This window comes from Mustela nivalis, assembly GCF_964662115.1.
Source record: "Mustela nivalis genome assembly, chromosome: 17".
NCBI lineage: Eukaryota > Metazoa > Chordata > Mammalia > Carnivora > Mustelidae > Mustela > Mustela nivalis.
Genome location: NC_139036.1, coordinates 19,203,454 through 19,226,407, shown reverse-complemented (window position 1 = coordinate 19,226,407; position 22,954 = coordinate 19,203,454). Strand labels below are relative to the sequence as shown.

General features: G+C 38.5%; 1 protein-coding gene across 5 annotated transcripts in view; it reads left to right on the top strand.

Moving 5' to 3' along the window:
* Window positions 1–21,253, top strand: part of GOSR1 (golgi SNAP receptor complex member 1) — a 57,771-nt gene extending 36,518 nt beyond the window's left edge. For 4 of the 5 annotated variants that reach the window (XM_082707251.1, XM_082707253.1, XM_082707250.1 and 1 more), the window contains exons 7-9: window positions 6,790–6,819; window positions 15,208–15,290; window positions 17,300–21,253. In XM_082707251.1, coding sequence (XP_082563377.1) covers window positions 6,790–6,819; window positions 15,208–15,290; window positions 17,300–17,424 — 238 coding nt within the window. In that variant the 3' untranslated portion in view covers window positions 17,425–21,253. Of the gene's footprint in view, window positions 1–6,789; window positions 6,820–15,207; window positions 15,291–17,288 lie in introns of all 5 variants that reach the window. The other variant, XM_082707252.1, reaches the window with a different exon arrangement.
* Window positions 21,254–22,954: the final 1,701 nt, after the last annotated feature.

The window sequence follows — 22,954 nt, the reverse complement described above, 5'->3', positions numbered from 1 at the left end:
GTTTATTTCTTCCTTTCCAATCTGCATGGCTTCTCTTTCCATTCCTTGCTTTATTGCATGGCTAGAACTTTCCAGCTCTGTGTTGAATAAGAGTGGTGAGAATAGGGTTCCTTGCCCTGTGCCAGGTCTTACAGAGAAGTGTTCAGTCATTCACTGTTAAGTACAATGCCTATCAAGCTGTTCTTACTTTTCTGAGACTTTTTCTCATGAATGGCTATTACGTTTTGTCAAATGCTTTTTAGCCTGTTCATATATGGTGGGTTACATTGATTGATTTTTGAATAATTTTTTAAAAGTTTTTATTTAAATTCCAGTTAGTTAATATACTATGTAGTATTAGTTTCAGATGTACAATATAGTGACTGAATACTTCATACAACACCTCGTGCTCATCACACAAGTGCTGTCCTTAATCCCCGTCACCTATTTCACCCATCCCCCACCCACCTCCCTTCTGGTAACCATCAGTTTGTTCTCTGTAGTTAAGAATCTCTTCCTTAGTTTGCCCCTCTCTCACTCATTTTTCTCCTTACTTCTTTTATTTCTTAAATTACACATTTAAGTGAAATTTATATACAATTTTTGTCTTTCTCTGACTGATTTATTTCACTTAACATGGTATTCTCCATCTAGCTCCATCCATGTCATTGCAAACAGCAAGATTGCATTCTTCTTTATGGCTGAGTTATTACATACATAAATATATATACACACACACCCAAAACTGGATACCCTTCTCATCATTTACAGATAAACTGAGACTGAGAAAAGTAACTTGATCATCAGTCACACAGTTAATAGCAGAAGTGGGATTCAAATTCAGGCAGTCCGACTTCAGAAATTTGCCTCTTGTTACCTCAATAAATAATAGCTCTCTTCCCCTGTTTCTCCACAATCAGTTTAAGTTTCCCCTGCTACTACTAGAAAATGAGTTACCTCTACTTTAATAAAAATCTACACTCTAAAGGTTCATTCCATCTCTCTATTCTTCCCCTGTCCTCTCATCTAGCAACCTCTGAGTCACTGGAGGATCTCCCCATTCTAAATTGTATCATTCTAGGAAATAATTTAAATAACAACAGAGGAGGGCACACTATCCATATTCTGGACTCAACAGTTCTTTGACCCTTCAGTCCAAAGAATGAACATATGAATGCTCTTATAATTTCTTTGGTCTTTCTCAGATTTGGTAACTTCTCTCCTTGTTCACAGTAATCATTCAATTTTTGTCTTTTTTTTTTTTTTTTTTTAAGATTTTATTTATTTGTTTGACAGAGAGATCAGGCAAAGAGAGAGAGGGAAGCAGGCTTTCTTCTCAGCAGGGATGCTGAGGCAGATGCGGGGCTCCATCCCAGGACCCTGAGATCATGACCTGAGCCAAAAGCAGTGGCTTAATCCATTGAGCCACCCAGGCACCCCATCTTTTTTTTTTTTTTAAGGATTTTTTTCATTTATTTGAGAGAGGGAGGGAGGGAGAGAGCACACAAATGGAGGAAGGAGCCAGAGAGAGAGGGAGAAAATATGTATATATATATATGGCAGTGTATGTATTACATTCCAGATATAAGAGAGATCATATGGTATTTATCTTTGTCTGTCTTATTTCACTTAGCATAATGCTGTCATGGTCCATCCATGTTGTTGCAAAGGGCAGTATTTCATTCTTTTTTTACCACTGAATAATATTTTATTATATATATCACAATTTCTTTATCCAATCACCTGTTGATGAACTTAGGTTGTTTCCATATCTTGGCTTTTGTAAAGAATGCTGCAGTGAACATGGGGAATATATGGGAATGCATATATTTTTTTGAGGTAGGATTTTTGCTTTCTATTTTTTGCTTTTTTTTTTCACTTCCCAGAAGTGGAATTGCTGGATCATGTGTTCTATTTTTAGTTTTTTGAGGAAATTCTATACAGTTTTCCATAGTGACTCTACCAGTTTATATTCCACCAGCAGTGCAGAGGTTTCCCTTTTTCCACTTCCTTCCAACATTTGTTATTTCTAATTATTTTGATAATGGCCATTTTAACAGGTATGAGGTGATATCTTACAATACTTTGATTTGCATTTCCCTGATGCTTTATGAGGTAGAGCCTCTTTTCATCTATCTTTTGGCGAGTGGTATGTCTTTTTTGGAAAAATATTCAGGTCTTATGCCATTTTTTATTCAGATTGGGTTTTTGTTTTGTTTTGTTTTGCTACTGAGTGGTAGGAGTTCTTATGTACGTTAGGTATTAGCCTCTTATCAGATATATGATTTATCAGATATATGATTTGCATATATTTTCTCCCATATATTTATCAGATACATGATACATGATTTGCATTTATTTTCTCCCATTCAGTAAGTTGCCTTTTCATTTTGTTGTTTCCTTTACTCTGCAGAAATTTTTTCGTTTGGGAAAAAAAAAAAGAATTTTTTAGTTTTATGTAGTTCCACTTGTTAATTTTTGCTTTTGTTGTTTTTGGTGTCATATAAAAAAAATCATCACCAAGATCTATCAAGGAGCTTACTGCCTACATTTTCCTTTAAAAGTTTTATGGTTTCGGGTCTTATGTTCAAGTCTCCAATCCATTTTGAGTTAATTTTGTGTATGGTGTAAGATAGAGTTCCAGTTTCATTTGCATGTGGCTGTACAGTTTCCCCAACACCATTTATTAAAGAAACTGTCCTTTCCCTATTGTATATTCTTGGGTCTTTTGTCATAAATTAACTGACTGTATATGTTTGGGTTTATTTCTGGGCTTTCTATTCTGTTCTATTGATCCATATCTGTTTTTATGCTAGTACCATACTATTTCAATTACTATAGCTTTGTAATATGTAGTTTGAAATCAGTGAGCATGATTCCTCCAGCTTAGTTTTTCTTTCTCTAGATTTTTGTGGCTATTCAGGGTCTTTTATGATTCATTACAAATCTTAGAATTGTTTGTTTCATTTCTGTAAAAAATGCTGTTGGAATTGTGAAAGAAATTGCATTGAATTTATCTATTGCTCTTGGTGGTATGGACATTTAAACAATATTCTTCCAGTCGATCAGCATGGAATGTCTTTCCATTTATTTATGTCTTCTTCAGTGTCTTTTTAATTAATGTCATTTCCAGTATGTAGCTCTTTCACCTCCTTGGCTAAATGTATTCCTAAGTATTTGGTTCTTTTTGATGCAGTTGTAAATGGGATTTTCTTACTTTCTCTTTCTGATAGTTCATTATTAGTGTATAGAAACAATAAATTTTTGAGTCGTGGGTTTGTGTTCTGCAACTTTACTGAATTCATTATTCTAACAGTTTTTTGGTTGAGTCTTTAGGGTTTTCTAAATATATAAATACATGGCTATATAGAATATGTCACCTGCACATAGTGACAGTTGCCTTGTTCATTCCAGTTTGGAGGCTTTTCATTTCTTTTTCTTGCCTGATTGCTCTGGTTAGGATTTCTAAAACTGAATAAACTTGAATAAAAGTGGCAAGGAGCGCCTGGGTGGCTCAGTCATTAAGCATCTGCCTTCAGCTCAGGTCATGATCCCAGGGTCCTGGGAAGCCTGCTTTTCCCTCTCCTACTCCCCCTACTTGTGTTCCCTCTCTCACTGCATCTCTGTCAAATAAATAAATAAATAAAATCTTTAAAAAGAGTAGGCATCCTTGTTTCTGATCTTAGCTTTCAGCTTTTCATCATAGATGTTGTTGTGTGCTTCTCGTGGATGGCCCTTATGTTGAGGGTATGTTTCCTCTGTACCTGCTTTTTTGAGAGTTTTTATCATAAATGGATGTTGAATTTTGTCAGATGCTTTTTCTGCATCTGTTAAGATGATCATGATTTTTATCTTTCATTTTGTTGGTGTGATGTATCCCAGTGACTGATTATAGATGTTGTACCATCTTTGCATCTCTGGAATAAATCCCACTTAATCACGGTGTATGATCCTTTTTTACTGTATTAAATTTGGTTTGCTGACATTTTGTTGAGGATTTTTACGTCTGTGTTTATCAGGAATATTGGCCTATACAGTAGTCCCCTCTTATCTGTGGTTTTGCTTTTCATGGTTTCAGTTAACTGTGGTCATCTGTGGTCCAGAGGCAGGTGACCTTACTCCTGACAGTGTGTCAGAAGGTCAGTAGTAGCCTAATGCTACTGTTCTTTCCCCTCACTTCATCTCCTCATATAGGCATTTATCACCTCATATTATCACAAAAAGAAGTGTGAATACAGTACAGTAAGGAATTTTGAGAATGAAAGATCACATTCACATCACTTTTACTACAGTATGTTGTTAACAATTACTCTATTTTACTCTTAGTTCTTGTTGTAATCCCTTACTGTTCATAATTTATAAATTAAACTTTATCATAGGTATATATGTATAGGAAAAAACATAGTCTACATAGGATTCAGAACTGTCCACGGTTTCAGGCATTCTCTGGGGTCTTGAAATGTATCCCTCATGGATAAGGGGAGACTAGTAGGGAGTCTGCTTCTCTCTCTCCCTCTGCCCCTCCCTTGCTTTTGCACACTCTCTCTCTGACTGTCTCTGTCTCAAATAAATAAATAAAATCTTTTTAAAAAACCAAGCAAATTGGTTTGGGGCTGCCTGGACGGCTCAATTGGTTAAGCGGGGTCATGATCCCAGGATCCTGAGATTGAGTCCCATGTCAAGCTCCCTGCTCAGTGGAGAGTCGTCTTCTCCCTCTCCCTCTACCTGCCACTCCCCCTGCTGTGTGCGCACTCTCTCTCTCTCCCCATCTCAAATAAATAAATAAAATAAAATAAACTGGTTTGCTGAGATTGGCAATGTAATTATTTACTTTCATATTGTACTTCCTGCATCCTAAAATGACTTACTTTTTTTGCCCTTCGATACACTAAAAGGCTTTAATGAGGACAGTCAACCAAACCATTGTTTTGAACAAGGAGATATTAACCCAATTCTAGTTAACCACTCCCTTTTTTGTGAGTTTATGACCACCTTACCAAGACACCTGTAGGCATATGTAGTATCCGTCTCCATAGTAAGGTCTGCAGAAGTTAGTACCTTGTCTTTGTAGCCCCTGTCTGATGCAGCTTTCTTCCAGGGCACTTCTATACACATTTGTTAACAAAACAAATGCATACTTATCAATAGAATTCATCAGAACAGTGGGTTTATTTGGAAATTTATATCAACTTTATGCTTAGTTTTGGAATTAGTCCATAGTTACTGAGAAATTACTGTAATAATAGCAAAAAATACTTAGTGTTTACCATGTACCAGGTTCTCTTCTAATCACTATACATAAACTTCTCTAATTCTCTTAATAGGTAGGGGGGTTTTATTTCTTGTTTTTGTTTTTGTTTTTGCTCTTTTGCGTGTTTATCATTCCCATTTTACAGGTGAGAAAATTTAGCCATAGAGTAATTTATCTAATGTCAGATAGCTATTAAGTGGTAGAAACAGCATTCAGAAGCTACATAGTCTGGCCCTTAATTCCTCCACTATCTTTGTAATTTTTGAAATTATTATTCTTTTTTAAGAGTGGGGAGAGGAGTGGGGAGGGGCAGGGGAAGAAGGAGAGAAAGAATCTTAAGGAGGCTCCGTGTCCCACACAGAGCCCAAGTTGGGCCCTGGCTCACGATCCTGAGATCATGACCTGAGCCAAAACCAAGAGTCAGACACTTAACTGACTGAGCCTCCCAGGTGCCCCATGTTATTTTTGAAATTCTTAACAAAAATATTATTTTTGAAATTGACATTTTTGAAAGTTCATCTTTGTCCCCTAATTCCTGCAGTAACTTAGATTTCCTGGTCCACTACTTTATTATGATACCTCCAGTTACTAGTTGAACTTAAAAATTCTTTTGGAGGGGCACCTAGGTGGCTCAGTGGGTTAAGCCTCTGCCTTCAGCTCAGGTCATGATCTCAGGGTCCTGGGATCAAGTCCCGCATCGGGCTCTCTGCTCAGCAGGGAGCCTGCTTCCCCCTTTCTCTTTCTGCCTGCCTGTCTGCCTACTTGTGATCTCTCTCTGTCAAATAAATAAATAAAATCTTCTAAAAAAATTCTTTTAGAAAGAAGTAGGTAGGAAGAAATATGCACGTAATAAGTTGAGAACCTGCCATGCGTCTTGCACTCTGCCAGATGGACACAGATGTCTAGGAGTTAGTTCTCCTGCTGTCCCCTGTAGGGCAGCACCTTTACCAATTTTGATGTCTATGAATTCCTCCCTGAAATACTAGACTTCTCTCTTTTCCTTGTGTAATGCATAAAGACAAATGTTTGACAGATCAAAGGTGCATTTAGTGTCTTTATTCACATTCTTGAATTGTACAATTGGTAGGCTAAAATCTGGTTTCATTTCCAAAACAAGAAAAATGTTTTCCGAAAATGGAAGGAACTTTAAGGTGGAAATAATTACTACTTATAGGCGTCAGAACTGTATTTCCTTATCCTGTCTCAACAAGTTGGTTGTAATTCTTAAGTTTTGAAGAGATGGTGGTGACAAGTTTGAGCTATCTAGATTAAAGAAGTTTCGTTTCTTTATGCTGTCATTAAAACTGTTCTGTCTTTAATCATCGAGTATATCTGTGGAAGAAATAGATTTAAGCTAACAAATACAAGTAAGATGAAAATTATATATGTGGATCAGTTACATTTATTTTAGAGCCCAAATATTCTCTAGATGCTTTCGAAAGTCTTGGGTATTCTGTTTATATAAGTGGCTGAGAAGTTAATCACTAAAATGTAGAAAAAATATAAGTTTTAAATGTACCTTAATAATTTCAGAATTTTAATTTCCATTTTATTTGCAGCTCAGATCGTCTGATAGAAGAGACAATAAGGTAGGAAAACATTTTTGTTTTACTTTAGTGTGTTTTTTGTTTGCTTGCAACATAAATGAACAGATTAGGTTAATCCTGCAACTAGCGTTAAAGTTAATTTATCATTCTTTTTTTTTTTTTTTTAAGATTTTATTTATTTATTTGACAGAGAGAGATCACAAGTAGGCAGAGAGGCAGGCAGAGAGAGAGAGAGGAGGAAGCAGGCTCCCTGCCGAGCAGAGAGCCCGATGCGGGACTCGATCCTAGGACCCTGAGATCATGACCTGAGCCGAAGGCAGCGGCTTATCCCACTGAGCCACCCAGGCGCCCCTAATTTATCATTCTTAAAGATAGGAATTACACTAGATTGTGATGTATTTTTACTGCATCCTTCTCTTATCAAGAGACATTTGAAGCCCAAAATATTCATTTTTAGAATTAGGCTGATTTACTTAGGTTAATTCTTCTGATTAATTCATACTCAGTACTTTCAGCTTCAGTTTTTTCATTCTCACTTTTTAATGGAAAACCATTTTAGACATGTGATTTGGTAAATATCTTATTTATACCATTTATGTCGATTTGGTTTCTATCACAGCAGCTGCAGAAAATCTTCTGCAGTCATATTTAGTATTATCTGTCATAACACTGAAGTAGTTTATTACTTAAGGTAAGGGACATTTATTAGTTGGTTTGAACTGCTTAATTCTGTAGGATTGGTGAATTACTAGATACTGTCTTATGACGGTAAAAAAGTAAATGAACTAGATGTGATCTCTGCAGTTGAGAATTCAGCAATGTCTGAAGCATTTTTCAGGAAAGATATAATGATCTACATGGAAACATCAGCAAACATGTGTACCCTTACTTAAGGCTGTGGTATTGTGCTCAATTGCTTTACCTGCTTTATTTTATTTAATTTCTTCAATAACCCATGAAATAAACACTGTGTTCAAAACAAAAAAGAAATTAAGGTAAGTAATTTGCCTGTGGTCACATGATTGATACATTGTGTTGAGAATTCAGATCCTCAAATCTGAATCTCTTTAATTGTAGAACCAGAGCTCTATCTAAATGACTACACTGTTTACCATCTTGTAGAAAGAGTACAAACTTTGGAGTGTGCTTTGGTCTGTGCTACTTATCAGATCTCTGTTCTTGGATAAGTTACTCAGGGCCTTCATTTTGTTAGTGTTTAAATACAGGGATTGATGATAATACCTACCCTAAAAGATTATTGTGAAGATTAAATATAATGTGAGGTGAAATGCCTAATACAATGCCTGGCTGATAGTGGGTAATCTGTAAGTAGTAGCCGTATTATTAATGCAGACTTTTTTTAAACCTTTTATTTTGATATTTCAGATTTCAGAATAATTCCAGTAGTACAAAGAATTCCCATTTACCTTTTACTTAGATTCCCCACCTTAACATTTTGCCACATTGGCTTTTTCATTTTTTTTCCCTAAACTATTTAAAAATAAATTGCAGACTTGATGCCTCTCTGCCACTTAATATTTCATCATTCATATTTTAAATATGTATTTATATTGATAGGGACTCATAGATTCTTATTTTATTCAGTAGGTTATAATGTTTCTATCATTATTTAATAAAGTATAATCTCTTAAAACAATATGCAGTTATCATATCTGGAGATTTGGTTTAAATTACATGCACTGGGTTGTCCATCTGAACAGTTTTTGCACCGTTGCCTAATTGTCAACTGAAATATTTTCCTTGTGACTCCTTCCCTTTCATCAGCACATAAAGTGAAATCACATTTGCCAAGAATTTTTCACTTAAAGTTTCCCTATTACCCTTTTCCTTTTTTTCTTCCTTTTATTTCTTGCTCTTTCTTTCTGATCTTCTTTAGGCCAGGCTTCCTTAATTAAGCTTTTCAACTCAAAGCTGACCTATTTAAGGACTAGTAATTATGAGTATAAAAATTTGGGATACTTCCTACCATAGGAACATTTGAGAACCATAGAATCCCTGCTACTACTATTTTGCCAGTTAAGAAACTAAAAAAAAAAAGTAATTAGCAGTTTTTTAAAAATTTTATTCTTTTCCTTTATTTAGATCTGGTAGGTACCACAGGTAAAATTTTATTGACTCTTAAGGTAGTTATGATTACTTTTTTTTTTTTTAAGATTTTATTTATTTATTTGACAGAGAGATCACAAATAGGCAGAGTGGCAGGCAGAGGGGGAGGAGGAAGCAGGCTCCCTGCTGAGCAGAGGGGGTGAGGGGGTGAGTCGATCCCAAGACCCTGGGATCATGACCTGAGCCAAAGGCAGAGGCTTAAACCACTGAACCACACAGGCGCCCCAGTTATGATTACTTATAAACAATCTAAAATTTAAGTGTCAGATAATAATTATTTTTGCATATTCTATATATAACAATTTACTTTTTTCTTTTGGAGATTTTAAGAATTTTTAAGAATATGTGCACAACTGGGGGCACCTGGGTGGCTCAGTGGGTTAAAGCCTCTGCCTTTGCCTCAGGTTGTCATGATCCCAGGGTCCTGGGATCAGAGCCCCACATCAGCTCTCTGCTCAGCAGGGAGCCTGCTTCCTCCTCTCTCTCTGCCTGCCTCTCTGCCTACTTGTGATCTCTGTCAAATAAATAAATAAAATCTTAAAAAAAAAAAAAAAGAATATGTGCACAACTGAACTAATATTTTTAGTATTTATTCTTAAGCTTTAAGTGTATAACTAGTCTTGTCTTTTGTTGAGAAAATAAGTGTATGAGCTTAGTTTACAGAGCAGGTAAGGAAGTTCCAGTAAGCACATCAATGATTTATCATTTTAAAAGCATTATATATTATTTGGAGTTTATGTTTTGCTTCCGAGTATTTGACCCTTGAAATAACAACCTAGATTTCACTCAGCTTGACTCCAAATGATGTAATGAGATGGGAAAGTATGTCTAGATATACTCTGTGTGGTACTGGCAATCATGCATATTCAACAAGATAATAACATAATGATATCCATTCTCTAAGGAATACAAAGTGCTTTGTGGAAATTATTTTTTAATCTTCTTTATCTCTTCTGAGTCAAAGTGCGTGAGAGACAGTGGTAGTCCCAGGATAAAAAACAGAGGCATATATGATTCGAAGCTTGCCTTCAGAGGCTCAGCCTCACTTTAAATCAAATTGTGTTACTTTATACAAAACCGTAATACCTGTTTTAAAGGACATTATAAATTTATGTTAAAACAACCACATTTTAAAAGTATCGTATTCTATCACAGACATAATTATGAATAAGAATAATGATGCAAAGGGTGTTGTTAGTTTGGACTCTTCTTGTGTTCTTTTTGGTTTGGGGATCTAAAATTCAGTGTAAAATTAACATTGCTAGCTTCCTTCCGTTTTATTCTCGTCTGGTTGTTCTTCAGGCCTGCTTCACTGCACTGGTCCTGGGGTGCAGTTACCCTCAAATAACCTTCAAATAACCTCCTTTATTGGATCACTTATTTCTTGAATTTAGGGTCTTCCATTTTCTTAGTTTATTCCCTCATTATGCTGGACCATGTTCTTTAGTAGTTTCCTGAGAAAAGAACAGGAGGTACAATTTTGAACTTTTCACATCTATTCTTAATTTATTGTTTAGCTAAGTTAGAGAGTTCTAGGTTAGAAGTAACTCTGAAATTTTTGAAGATGCTATTTTCAGTACTTTATAAAAAAGATTTTATTTATTTAGGGGTTCCTGGGTGGCTCAGTGGGTTAAAGCCTCTGCCTTTGCCTCAGGTCATGAACCCAGAGTCCTGGGATCGAGCCCCACATCAGGCTCTCTGCTCAGCACGGAGCCTGCTTCCCTTCCTCTCTCTCTGCCTGCCTCTCTGCCTACTTGTGATCTCTGTCTGTCAAATAAATAAATAAATTTTTTTTTAAAAATTTTATTTATTTATATGACAGCACAGCTTGCGGTGGGGGTGCGGCAGGGAGAGGGAGAAGCAGGCTCCCCACCGAGCAAGAAGCCCAGCCTGGGGCTCAGTCCCAGGACTCTGGGATCATGACCTGAGCCAAAGGCAGAGGCTTAACTAACTGAGCCACCCAGGCACCCCTTTGGTATTATTAAGTCCAGTGCCAACTAAGATATCTGGTCCTTAGTATGTGATGAGCTTTTGTCTTCTGGAAGCTTTTAGGACCATCATTACTTTCCCCCATGTTTTGGGTGTTTTTTAACCTCCCCATAGTGAGCTGATCATGTATCTTTTCCAGTTCATTGCACTGGGTATTGAGTGGGCTCCTACCGTCTGGAGATTCATCTTCAGTTCTGGGAAATTTTCTTTTCTTTTCTTTTCTTTTTTTTAAGATTTTATTTATTTATTTGACAGAGAGAGATCACAAGTAGGCAGAGAGGCAGGCAGAGAGAGAGGAGGACGCAGGCTCTCCACTGAGCAGAGAGCCCAATGCGGGACTCCATTCCAGGACCCTGAGACCATGACCTGAGCCGATGGCAGTGGCTTAATCCACTGAGCCACCCAGGCGCCCTGGGAAATTTTCTTAAACTATCATTTTCCCACCTCCTTGTTCACTGTTTTGTTTTCTGGTTTTTGTTTTTAATTTTAAAAGGCAATAAATATGTTGGGTCTCTGTTGTTCCTGTCTTACCTTTTCTCCAGTTTCCATTTATCTGTTTTTCTACTTTTTGAGGGGTTTACTCAGTTTGTCCTTATGACACTTCTATTACATTTTCATTTCCATCCTTTCTTAAAATTTACACCAGCCCTTTTCTAAAGGATGGGTACATACACACACATATATATACATGTATTTATATGTTTCATGGATATGATGCCTTCTTTTCTCTCTCCCTGAAGACATTAAATATAATTTGATTTTAGAGTTTCTTGAGCTTCTGTTATTGCCTCTGTTTCCTCAGATTCACTTTTCTGTTTGCTGATTGGTTTGTTTGGATTTCTGTCTTTCATTAGAGGCTCTTCTCAAATTTGTAGTGATTCTTGGTTCTTAGTTCATATTTAATTTTTTTTTAAAGATTTTATTTATTTATTTGACAGAGAGAAATCACAAGTAGATGGAGAGGCAGGCAGAGAGAGAGAGAGGGAAGCAGGCTCCCTGCTGAGCAGAGAGCCCAATGCGGGACTCGATCCCAGGACCCTGAGATCATGACCTGAGCCGAAGGCAGCGGCTTAACCCACTGAGCCACCCAGGCGCCCCCATATTTAATTTTTTTAAAGATTTTATTTATTTGTTTGACAAAGAGAGGGTACAAGCAGGGGGAGCAGGAGGGAGAAGGAGAAACAGAGAGCTTGATGACGACGTGGGGCTCGGTCCCAGGACTCTGGGATCATGACCTGAGCTGAAGGCAGGCACTCAATGAACTAGCCATTTAGGCGCCCCTCTTTGTTCATATTTAAAGGGGAGGCTCCAAAATCCAGTACTCGGAAGCTCGTTCTGTGTCCATAACTTGTGGGACACTTACCGAGTGGTAGGCATCGCAGTGGATGATCAGAAGGGATCCTGGCCATTTTGTTGGGAGCTTCAAGGTTTCAGTATCTCTCAGGTGTCTTCTAGGTTAGATCTTCCCCTGAACTGGGGGGCCGTCACCTGACTTCATAGGTCAGGGAAAGAAGCATAGGGGTCTGGCAGTTCCTTGTACAAATTTCTAAGAACTCCCATCTTTAGTCCTATTCCACAGTTTTGCCTTCAAAGATACCTGATTCCCTCAATTCTTGATCTTTTCTAGGATCTGGGAAAAACTTTTCTCAATCATGGTTTGAGTCGTAGTGGTACTGAGGCAAGTATCTGCAGCAGATCGGTGCTGATAATGTAATTCACATTTCTTAGTTATTCAGGTAGAATTTGCGCAATTTTCTTTTCAGTTTTCATTATTCAAGATGTATATTTTAGAAAAGTACAATGTTCTTATTTTAACAATTCAAAAGTAAAATGTATAAAGAAAAAGTTTACTCCCTGGTTAGTGTCCCTCCGTTTCTATCCCCTGAGTAACTTGTAGTAACTGACATTTGTTAATATCTACTACGCTGTCACTGCCATACAGACATATACAAAGGTATTTATTGCTTGAAATGAAAGAGAATTCATACTTTACACATTCTGTGACTTGCTTTAATCATTCAATATATCATAAACATTCTTCCAGGTTAATAGAAATAATGCCATCTTACTCTTTTTAATAACCAAATGTTATTTCATAGTAAGGTTATATCAGAATCTGTTAAACCATTCCAAAGTTGTTTCCATGGGGGAGGTGTATTTCTGTGTTTGTCTTCTACTATGTCAAACAGTGCTCATATATCCTTTTATCCTCACACGCTTTTGTTTCTTCTTCACCTCCTTCTCAAATCTTGAAATTTCAGTTTGATTCATCGTTTGTTTAGAGTATTCCCCCTAGCATTTTCCTCTAGTAGGATACCTGGTGTTGCCTGTTCGAAAGTATCTTCAGTCAACTCCCAGGTAGGTTAGGCTGTTAGAGACCCCTGAGCAGAGGCCTGTCAGGCGGTAGTGGATGGCCCAGCACTTTTTCCTTCTTGGGTTGGGCATCGCAGCAGCTGGTGGACTGTCAGCTCTCAGCCGATAGGTTCCTCTAGTTGTACGTAGCCACCGCTCACCAGCTGCAGGTATGGGGGCAGCTCAGCCCATCAGTGCAGCTCCCCGCATGCGGCTGCATCTCTTCCGCTCTCTGGGCTCCTCACAATGCAGTGAAACATAGGTCTTTGCCCCAGGCTTGAAGAAAAATCTAGTCTTCCATGCCATCAGTTCCTTGGTTCTTCCCTTGTTTGAGAGAGTATAGCCTGCCTGGCTTTCTTCCCTGGGAATTTCTAAAGAACTTGGTAGACCAGGTCTCAGGTGGACCAGGCCCTCCCCTTCACATCTGCCTTGTTCTGGTGTTCTTCCATGGAGGAAATCAGACCAGAGATGAGGTCAGGAGTTATGTGCTCTGATTATCATCTTCCCAGAATCTCTTCATCTCTGTTATCTTTTTTTTTTTTTTTTTCAATGTTTCAAATATTTTCAGCATTATTCGAGGACATTCTGTTTCCTGCTGTTTCTTTCTTTCCTGCTGTAGCATTCCCCTGATGTGTTAATATCAAAATGGATACTGACTCTGCCCTCTAGGTTTCTCGTGTCCTGGGAGATAAGGGTATTGAAAGTGAGTCCTGGCACTGATAGCAAAAAAAATAATAGCTGAGATCTTTTAAACAGTACATCAAAGTAGTCGCATGGAAAAGACTATACTTTGTATAGTCTCGTTAAGAGAATGGACTTTTCCCCATCTCTCTCAGTTGTTTAGTGAATGTGTAACCTTTGTCACCTGGCATGGAAACCCAGGAAAATGTTCAATGTGTCTCCTAAAATCTGCATAATTAGGGCGCCTGGATGGCTCAGTTGGTTAAGCGTCTGCCTTCCACTCAGGTCATGATCACGGGGTCCTGGGACTGAGCCCTGCATCAGGCTCCCTGCTCCACTGGGAGCCTGCTTCTCCCTCTCCCTCTGCCTCTCCCCCTGCTTGTGCTCTCTCTCTCTGTCAAATACATAAATAGAATCCTTTTAAAAAAAAAATTTTTTAAAAGAGGGGTGCCTGCGTGGCTCAATCCTTCCTTGGGCATCTGCTTTCAGCTCAGGTCTTGATTCCAGGGTCCTGGGATCGAGCTCCACATGGGGTTCCTTGCTCGGTGGGAAGCCTGCTTCTGCCTCTCCCTTTCCCATTCCCCCTGCTTGTATTCCCTCTCTCGCTGTCTCTCTTTAAATAAATAAATAAATAAATAAATAATAAAATCTGCCTAATTGGTTCTTAAGTAGAATTCTGGAACATAATCTTTTCATAAATTAAGGACTGGTTATATACGAATATTTTGTGATGTGTTACACTTTTGGTTCTACTTTTATGATTGTAATTTCCTACTTCCCTCAACAGTTTTTTTCCTGATTAAGGATATTTTAATACCTGGCCCTTTTCAAAACTATTTTTTTTTAATATTTTATTTATTTTGGGTGGGGGGAAGAGAATACTGGGGGATAGGAAGAAGCGGGACTCAATCTCAGGATGCTGGGATCATGACCTGAGCCAAAGGCAGATGGTTAACCGACATAGCCACCCAGGAGCCCCTTTCAAAACCATTTTAAGAAGCTTTTATAATAGTGATTTAGTCTGTTATTTCATTGGTTACTTTGGGAGAAATCACAGGGAATGGCCTTCTGCTTTGTCCATCAGAGGATATTAGTGGGGATGGAATGGTCATTTGAGAAAAGGACAGTGTAAAGGTGACTTGGGAAATGATTTTTTTCTGCCCGTGCTTTTTAACACGATGTTGCTTATCTTAGTTTTCTGTTCACTTTTTAAGGGTCTGATGGATCTGTGCAGGATAATTTTAAATGCCAATGTAATTATCTTCTCTTTTCCTCCTTCAGCATTGCTATGGCAACAAAAGAAAATATGACTTCCCAAAGAGGAATGTTGAAGTCGATTCAGAGCAAAATGAATACTTTGGCCAGTATCCTTTTTGAAAGTTTGAAATCTCTAGTTCTTGGCAGGGGGGAGGTGTCTATGCTTTTTTTTTTTTTTTGGTCATGTTGCCATCATCAGTAGCAATTGAGGCCATTATTACATAATATGAATATGCCTTGCATTCCTCCTTTATAGAAATTATACCACTTAGCGCCATTTGTAAAAGATTGTACACTAGAAGTCTGATATTAATAGATTTAGAAAAAAATTATCAATTTGAATTTTCAAATTATTCACAATATTATTTTACATTTTAAAAGCTCTTGAATCCATGTTAGAATGCCACAACATATATTATTCTTACCTCAACATTGTAAATGACATGCTTTTTCTTCTTTTTCCAATTTGGAGAATTAAGTCAGTGGCAGATGCTTAGAAGGAGAAGGAAGGAGACAGCCAGCCATAACATGTTGTAGATGAGTGTAACTGCCAGTATTTTCATGTGACTCTTCATGCACAAGTTGAGTGCTCAGATAGTTTTTGTGACCTCTACTTTTAATTCTTGAGTTCCTGACTTGAATTAGATTACTAATACTTCCATGAAAGCCAGTGGAGAAACTTGTAAGCCTGTTACTCTGAAACATTTTGTTTACTCTCTGAGAAGTCAAGCCTTTTGGAGAAGAAAAGTTTTCTTTCCCAATTACAAATGCTCTGTATGAGACTCATACCTTGTAAAAGTTACTGCCTATTATTTCATGCTTCCTGTTGCATATTTTAAAAGTTGTTTCTGCATTTTTTTTCATTATTTCAAAAAGCACATTAATGCTTAACAGTATATAAAGCTCTATTCTGGGTAGGAAGGGAAATTCAAGATTACTAGAAGACACGGTCCTAAACATAGAATACGTAGAATGTGTAAGTACAGGAACATGGTCCCTGCGGAGTAGTTTAATTACAGGAAAATGCAGTACAGACTCAGCTCGCTAGAGTTGTAGGTGCTTTTTGTTAGTGGTTTTTCTGACTTTGCTGGGATCCCTCTGTTAAAGAGGGCGTACCTGCAGGTGTGTTGTTGGAAATGCCAAGCAATATAGGAAGGACAGGCATTTGCTGTGGTCTGCAGCATACAAGCTAGAGTATGAAGGCAGTTTGAAATACTAAGTAAAGGGGCGCCTGGGTGGCTCAGTGGGTTGAGCCGCTGCCTTCGGCTCAGGTCATGATCTCAGAGTCCTGGGATCGAGTCCCGCATCGGGCTCTCTGCTCAGTGGAGAGCCTGCTTCCCTCTCTCTCTCTCTGGCTGCCTCTCCGTCTACTTGTGATTTCTCTCTGTCAAATAAATAAATAAAATCTTTAAAAAAAAAAAAAAAAAGAGTAAGAAATACTAAGTAAAATGTAGTTGTGACTATTTTTAAACTTCTAAAATTGGAAATTTGCCATCTTTTTTAAATGTTTCCCACGTAGGACAGCTAGAGCAGTGTAACCCACTTTCCTACCATATCCTACCTACTGCTGCAAAGTATATTTAAAAATTTCAATAATTCACCAGCGACTGATTTATTCAGGCCCTAGATTTGGTTCCCACCAATTGACTGATTCTAAGGGGGTTTTCACCCCGTGAGGAGAGGATCAATTACTTCTTCAAAACTCTTCTGGCAAAACGTACTACTCTCGTGAGAGAAGGGGTTTAAAGAGAGATGGTGGGGGGGGGGTGAGGGGGAGAGGGGAAGAGGGAGGAGGGGAGTGGGGGTGGGGAATAGGGCTGCAATAGCAGCAGTAGTTGCCGGTACCGTGCCTCCCTGCCCTGCACACCGGCTCCCACCCTGACCTGAAGCCTGGTAGTAATCCCTCAGTTTGTTTGGGACCTTGAGCCTGGTAGTAATCCCTCAGTTTGTTTGGGACATGTGTTTTTTAAGGGCTCCCTCAGTGTAATTTTCTTGCCCTGTATTTCTTCTCATTATTTATTGTTTCTGGACCACATTGATCTCTATTTCTGTGACTCCTGTGACTTTTCACTAAAGAGGCTTCTTCAAATATGACCTTAATAAAGATTTCCCAAAGATCGTTTTCCTGCTGTGAACAGCCTGATCCAGCGGATCAATCTTAGGAAGCGGCGAGACTCCCTCATCCTGGGCGGGGTCATTGGCGTCTGTACCATCCTGTTGCTGCTGTATGCTTTCCATTGATGGAACACCTTGGGGTACTCTTGGCGGCCTCCACTTTCACACCCTGATCTGGAATAAAGAAACGTAGGAAGGAGAAGTTGATTGTCCTGATGATTAGCCTGACCAGCAGGAGTAATTCAGGACTGACAGCGGTGGACTCTGTGTCGTGGTCAGGGTGAGCTGAAGCCACAGTTTCTCTGTGCTGTCTTTTCTAACACACATTTCCTTCTGTTATGAGTTTAAAAAAAAAAAAAAAAGTGTCAGTTGCTTTTGTCTTCCCAGGAGGTAAGTAAATCAATCAGAAACAGAGTTTCTGTGCTTCAGTAATAGTATGGAAGGCGGATGACAAGCCAGGTCTTACAGCTGGACTCCAGAAAACCAGGTTTCTCTGTATCCAAAGACTGCTTTCCTTTTAGCCCCCAGACTGGGTTGTGAATAAAAATAGTTCTTGTGCTTTTATTTTACACTCATGATGAGAAACCACAAGTCATTTCCTGGTAAGCTGTACTATAAATTTCTACTCTGTGTCCCTGTTTTGATATTCAAGGAAAATTACATTTTTCACAGATTCTTTGAGATGCCAACAGGTCAACTTCCACACAGTTGTGGTTGTCTGAAACAGAAGACAAACAGTGCAAAAAACCTTTTTTTTCCCCCTTTCTTTTTGTAAATTGTATGCACACTGGGGTTGACTATATTACTGGAAAAGCATCAAGAATAACAGGCTTTTTTTGTCAGTCATTTTTTGATTTTTTTTTAATTTCTTTCATTGGATTAATATTTGCTACTACAAGTCAATGAAATTCCAGTTCTACCATGATAAAAGTAATAGCCAGTGTCTGTCATTGCCCTCACCAGTTCCTCAGAGTGAGTGGACTGCTCAGTTTTCAACTGATTATTCAACAAGCCTCATGTAAAAAGACATTGACTGAGGGGTCACCATCCAAATGATTCCATTTGTAAATGCTCCATGGTCTAGGAGCAGAAGTTTGAGAACTGCTGCCTGATATACTAGGAATTCTGGGTTTTATGAAAACCTGTTCATTCCGAATCTGTTCATCCAGAGAACGGTTTTACTGTTAAAGGTGTACGTAACAGAATCTGTCTCCATCTGCACCTGTCTTCTACTACCATCCCTGGACAGTGACAGTAATTCAGAATTCAGAATTCCACCAGAATTCTTTTCAGGTTTAACCATTTCTCCATTTCTGCAAATGTATGACTTGTCTAACTGAACTACCACAGACAGCTTGAAGCTTCAGCATCTGCACTCCTCACCAAGAAAGTTGCTCCTCGCCATTTGCAGTTGACTCTGGTATTGATAGTATTGGCTTCAGACTGTGCCACAGGGAATAAAAGGATATTAGTGTGTAGTTCTTAACTGCATCACAGTGCGTGGGTGAGGACATTCAGGTGAACTGAATCACAGGCTGATGTTATGCTAACCCCTGGTCTGGTACAGAAACAAAGGTTTTTCCTTCTGGTGTCAAAGTTTTATTATGTCCTGGGTATGAAAGGCATTTGATACTTTTTTTTTTTTTTTAAACTACGGGGTTTATTTTTCTAAATATGGGTTGATCGATCAGTTACTTGATTGGGGATGCCCTTAAAAGAAAGTCTGAGTTTTCCCAACATGAACCTTAAAGGATCAGAGAAGTTCATTTATTAAATTCTCTGTTGGGAGAACAAAACTTCTCTCCCCTGACACTTTATTATTATCTTTGATTTTTCAAAGGGCCTTGATTGGTGATTGTGCCTCAGCTAGAATTTATTGGGACTTTCATTGCTATATGGTTGGCATTTATAAAATCTGAAGTATCATAAATAAAGTTATTTATTTAATTATACTACCAGTCTTTTTTACTGGTCTGGTTATTTGGTACATTCATTAAAGCTGATTATATGAGGGTAAACCGAGGGCCTGAGCTAACCTAGCTTGCTGCACTAAGCAAACGTACTTTTGATGGGTGATGAGCCTCTCAGTTAGGGTTATTCTTAAATGAAGTAATAGAATTATGTTGGTTATTTTCATTTTGAAAATAAACCAGTTCTTCCAAGGAAGTTGAAAAAGCTTGGTGTAGATATTGGTGTCAGGTAAGTCTTTCTGACTAACCACCCGGTGCTGTAGCCCATAGTGAGGTGACCCAGTGCAAGTGTAGATAGCAAGGTTCCTCTCCTCTTATAGTTCCTTCATTCGCAGAAACAAGCCCTGGAATAAGGAAATACAAGTATGCCATGTCATTTACAAGAAGGGGATTTGAATCCCATGATGGCTGATTTGAATTTTCAGTTTCATGCCATTTAATTTTTTTTTTTTTTTAAACCATCTTAGTTTTCTCCCGTTTTTCTTCTGCCCTTACAGACCTGCTGCTAGGCTCAGGAGCCAACTGTAAGTTGCTTGTTAGAGCTGGGAGGTCAGAAGGAAGTTGCCTCTTAGAGGAAATTATTCTCCCTCAGCCTTTGTCTTACATAATAATGCATCTTTCCTTTGGGATCATTTTAGTAACCATTCAAAACTTTCCTTTTCACTAAGAAGTATGAAAAACCATGGCAACATAACGGACAAAATTCCCAAAAGTGTACTTCTGAGATTTTGTTTTAATGTGTGCTGATAACTTTAGTTAAAAATGTTTAATTGACCACTAAATTCAAACCCAATTTCCAAGTGCTTCAGATGATCTGTCCTGGCTCTCTCTATATTCTTCTTAGTGTTTTGAAGGATGCTGAAGGATTCCCTGTAAACTGCATTGCTCACCCTTTATTTTTCTAGTGTTAGAAAAGGGCTTTCCTTCTCCACTGTTCCTCTTTCCTTTGTACCAAACTTGTATAGAAAATACCTTTTTCCCTGCTATGGATCAGGCATTGGAAGTAAAATCCTAAAAACTAATACAAGTGAAGAGAGGAGACATCTCGGCAGGCACTTTTTATACCTGAAACCAAATAATAGTTACTTTAATTCTTTCCTACTGGATGCTCAACACATCTGACTAGGAAAATGTACTTACTGAGCCTTTTGATGTCATGACTTTCGGCCTCTCTGGAACAGAGGCCCCTTGGACTTGCATTCCTACCACTGATCTGCTATTTCACTTTAATAATCTCAACCTGATGAAAAGGACTTCAAAGAACTGGACGAACCTTTTTGGTTTTCTCATACCTCATTTTTGATCATTAGCCAGATACGATACCTTAGAAACTGACGCAGTTCTCTAACTTGCCGTGGAGGATAAATGGCCATATCTAGGATGACACTAAAGTCTGTGGTGAATGTCCCTAAAGCACAACCGGATTCCACTCAGAAAAGTGAACCAATTGCGCTCCGTTCTTTCGGGTCAGAGGTTGTTTAGCCGGGTCTCTGTTCAGATGCAGAGCTTTTCATCGTGGTCTTTTTAAACCAAGCTTGTCTTCCTTTTATAAACCTGCATACCCTTAAGCTTCTCTGGCAAAAGAAAATAAGGAAGGATTAAGTGACTAAAGGACGTTTATTGGATAAAAAGCTGAGACAAAGCTGAGCCATGTCTTGAAGGATCTTTCTCATTTTCTTTGTACCCAACTCTCACTTTAGTGTAAGAGTATTTGCATCTGTTCCCATCCTATTAGCTCTTAGAGAGGGAAATCAATTCCAGTCACACGTGACCATGATGAAAGATGTTTCCTCATGAAAAATGCCAATACAGATTTTTAAAAATCTATTCCAAATGCACTTTCTAATTTTTTTGCTTTTAAAATGGCTTCTTGGAACCAGATTTATTGTATTTGTACTTAATTTTTGTTCTCATATAAATGTGCTTTTTCTGACTGTATAGAAGAAGCTTTGTTATGTAATTTAATAATAAATTAGAAATCTAAATGGTTGTGCCTGTGGTTATTTGAAATGGTACCATCGAGGAAGTTTGCGATGATAATTATGAAATCTTTGGTATTGATAAGTATTCCTCGTGATGTCCTAAAACCCAGAGTGAAACAGTACAGGTACTGAAAAGCTGCCCATCACCTATCGTTCAAAACTATTGTATGAATATTCCACTGATAACTTAGCCCTAGAAATGAAGGACAATCTCTTCTCAAAATGAAACTTGAGAAGGTATGATGGCAATGTAAAATTGTAGAATTTAACAAGAGAAATGGGTTTTTACCCTCCCTAAATAATGACTTTTTATCCTAAAGAACAGAACTTGATTCTTCAACACACCAAAGAATTTGAAAATCCCTCATGTTCCATTACCTCTCCAAATGTCCTTATTCTTATTTTCTACTTCCTTTTTTTTTTTTTTTTTTTTAAGATTTTATTTATTTGACAGACGGAGATCACAAGTAGGCAGAGAGAGAGGGGGAAGCAGGCTCCCAGCTGAGCAGAGAGCCCGATGCGGGGCTCGATCCCAGGACCCTGGGATCATGACCTGAGCCTAAGGCAGAGGCTTTAACTAAACCACTGAGCCACCCAGGTGCCCCCTTCTTCCTTTTTAAAAATTATAGCTTAGGGGCACCTGGGTGGCTCAGTGGGTAAAGCCTCTGCCTTCAGCTCAGGTCATGATCTCAGGGTCCTGGGATCGAGCCCCCATCAGGCTCTCTGCTCAGCGGGGAACCTGCTTCCTCCCCTCTCTCTGCCTGCTTCTCTGCCTACTTGTGATCTCTGTCTGTCAAATAAATAAATAAAATATTTTTTAAAAAAATAAAAAATTAACAGTAAAATTGAAATAAAATGCATGCACCATAAAATCCGCCCTTTTAAAATGTACCAAAGGGTGTTAGTATATTAGTTGTGCATCTAGCACCACTAATTTCAAACCATTTTAACCACCCCAAAAAGCAGCACTGTCCCCATTAGCAGTGACTCCCTGCCCGCATCTCTGGCCTTTTTATCTGACTAGACTGACCAGAATGTTCTTACTGCTTTGGCCACCCCAGTTTTCCCCCTCTCATCCATTCAGTTTCCAAAGTACCCACTTTTTTTTTTTTTTTTAAGATTTTACTTACCTATTTGACAGAGAGATCACAAGTAGGCAGAGCAGCAGGCAGAGAAGAGAGGGGGAAGCAGGCTCCCCACTAAGCAGAGAGCCCGATTCCAGGGGCTCGATCCCAGGACCCTGAGACTGTAACCTAAGCCGAAGGCAGAGGCTTAACCCACCAAGCCACCCAGGGGCCACCCCCCCACTTCTTTCTTGGGGTCCTGACCTCCTTTTGGCTATGAACGTGTGCCCAACCCTGTGTGTGTGCACCCCCACGTAGACCTACATAAAATCCAGCACCACTCTTAGTTTAGCCATCCCTCTTACAGATAGAGGGACAAGCCCAAAAGGATTCAGCAATTTGCTCAAAATCAGAGTGAACAATAAAGCAAGGATTTGAATCTTGAGGGCTTTTTGAGCCAAATACTGTGCTAGTTCCACAAGATACAATTTAACTTGTGCTGCATGATTATGAGAGGAGTTAGGAAAGAACCACCAGTTTGGCCTGGTTTTAAAAGTGGTACATTTAAATCTCATTTAAAGTCCTGCAGCTTGATTATTTTCAAGGAATATGAACTAGTTGCTGTGATTGCTTGGTAAAG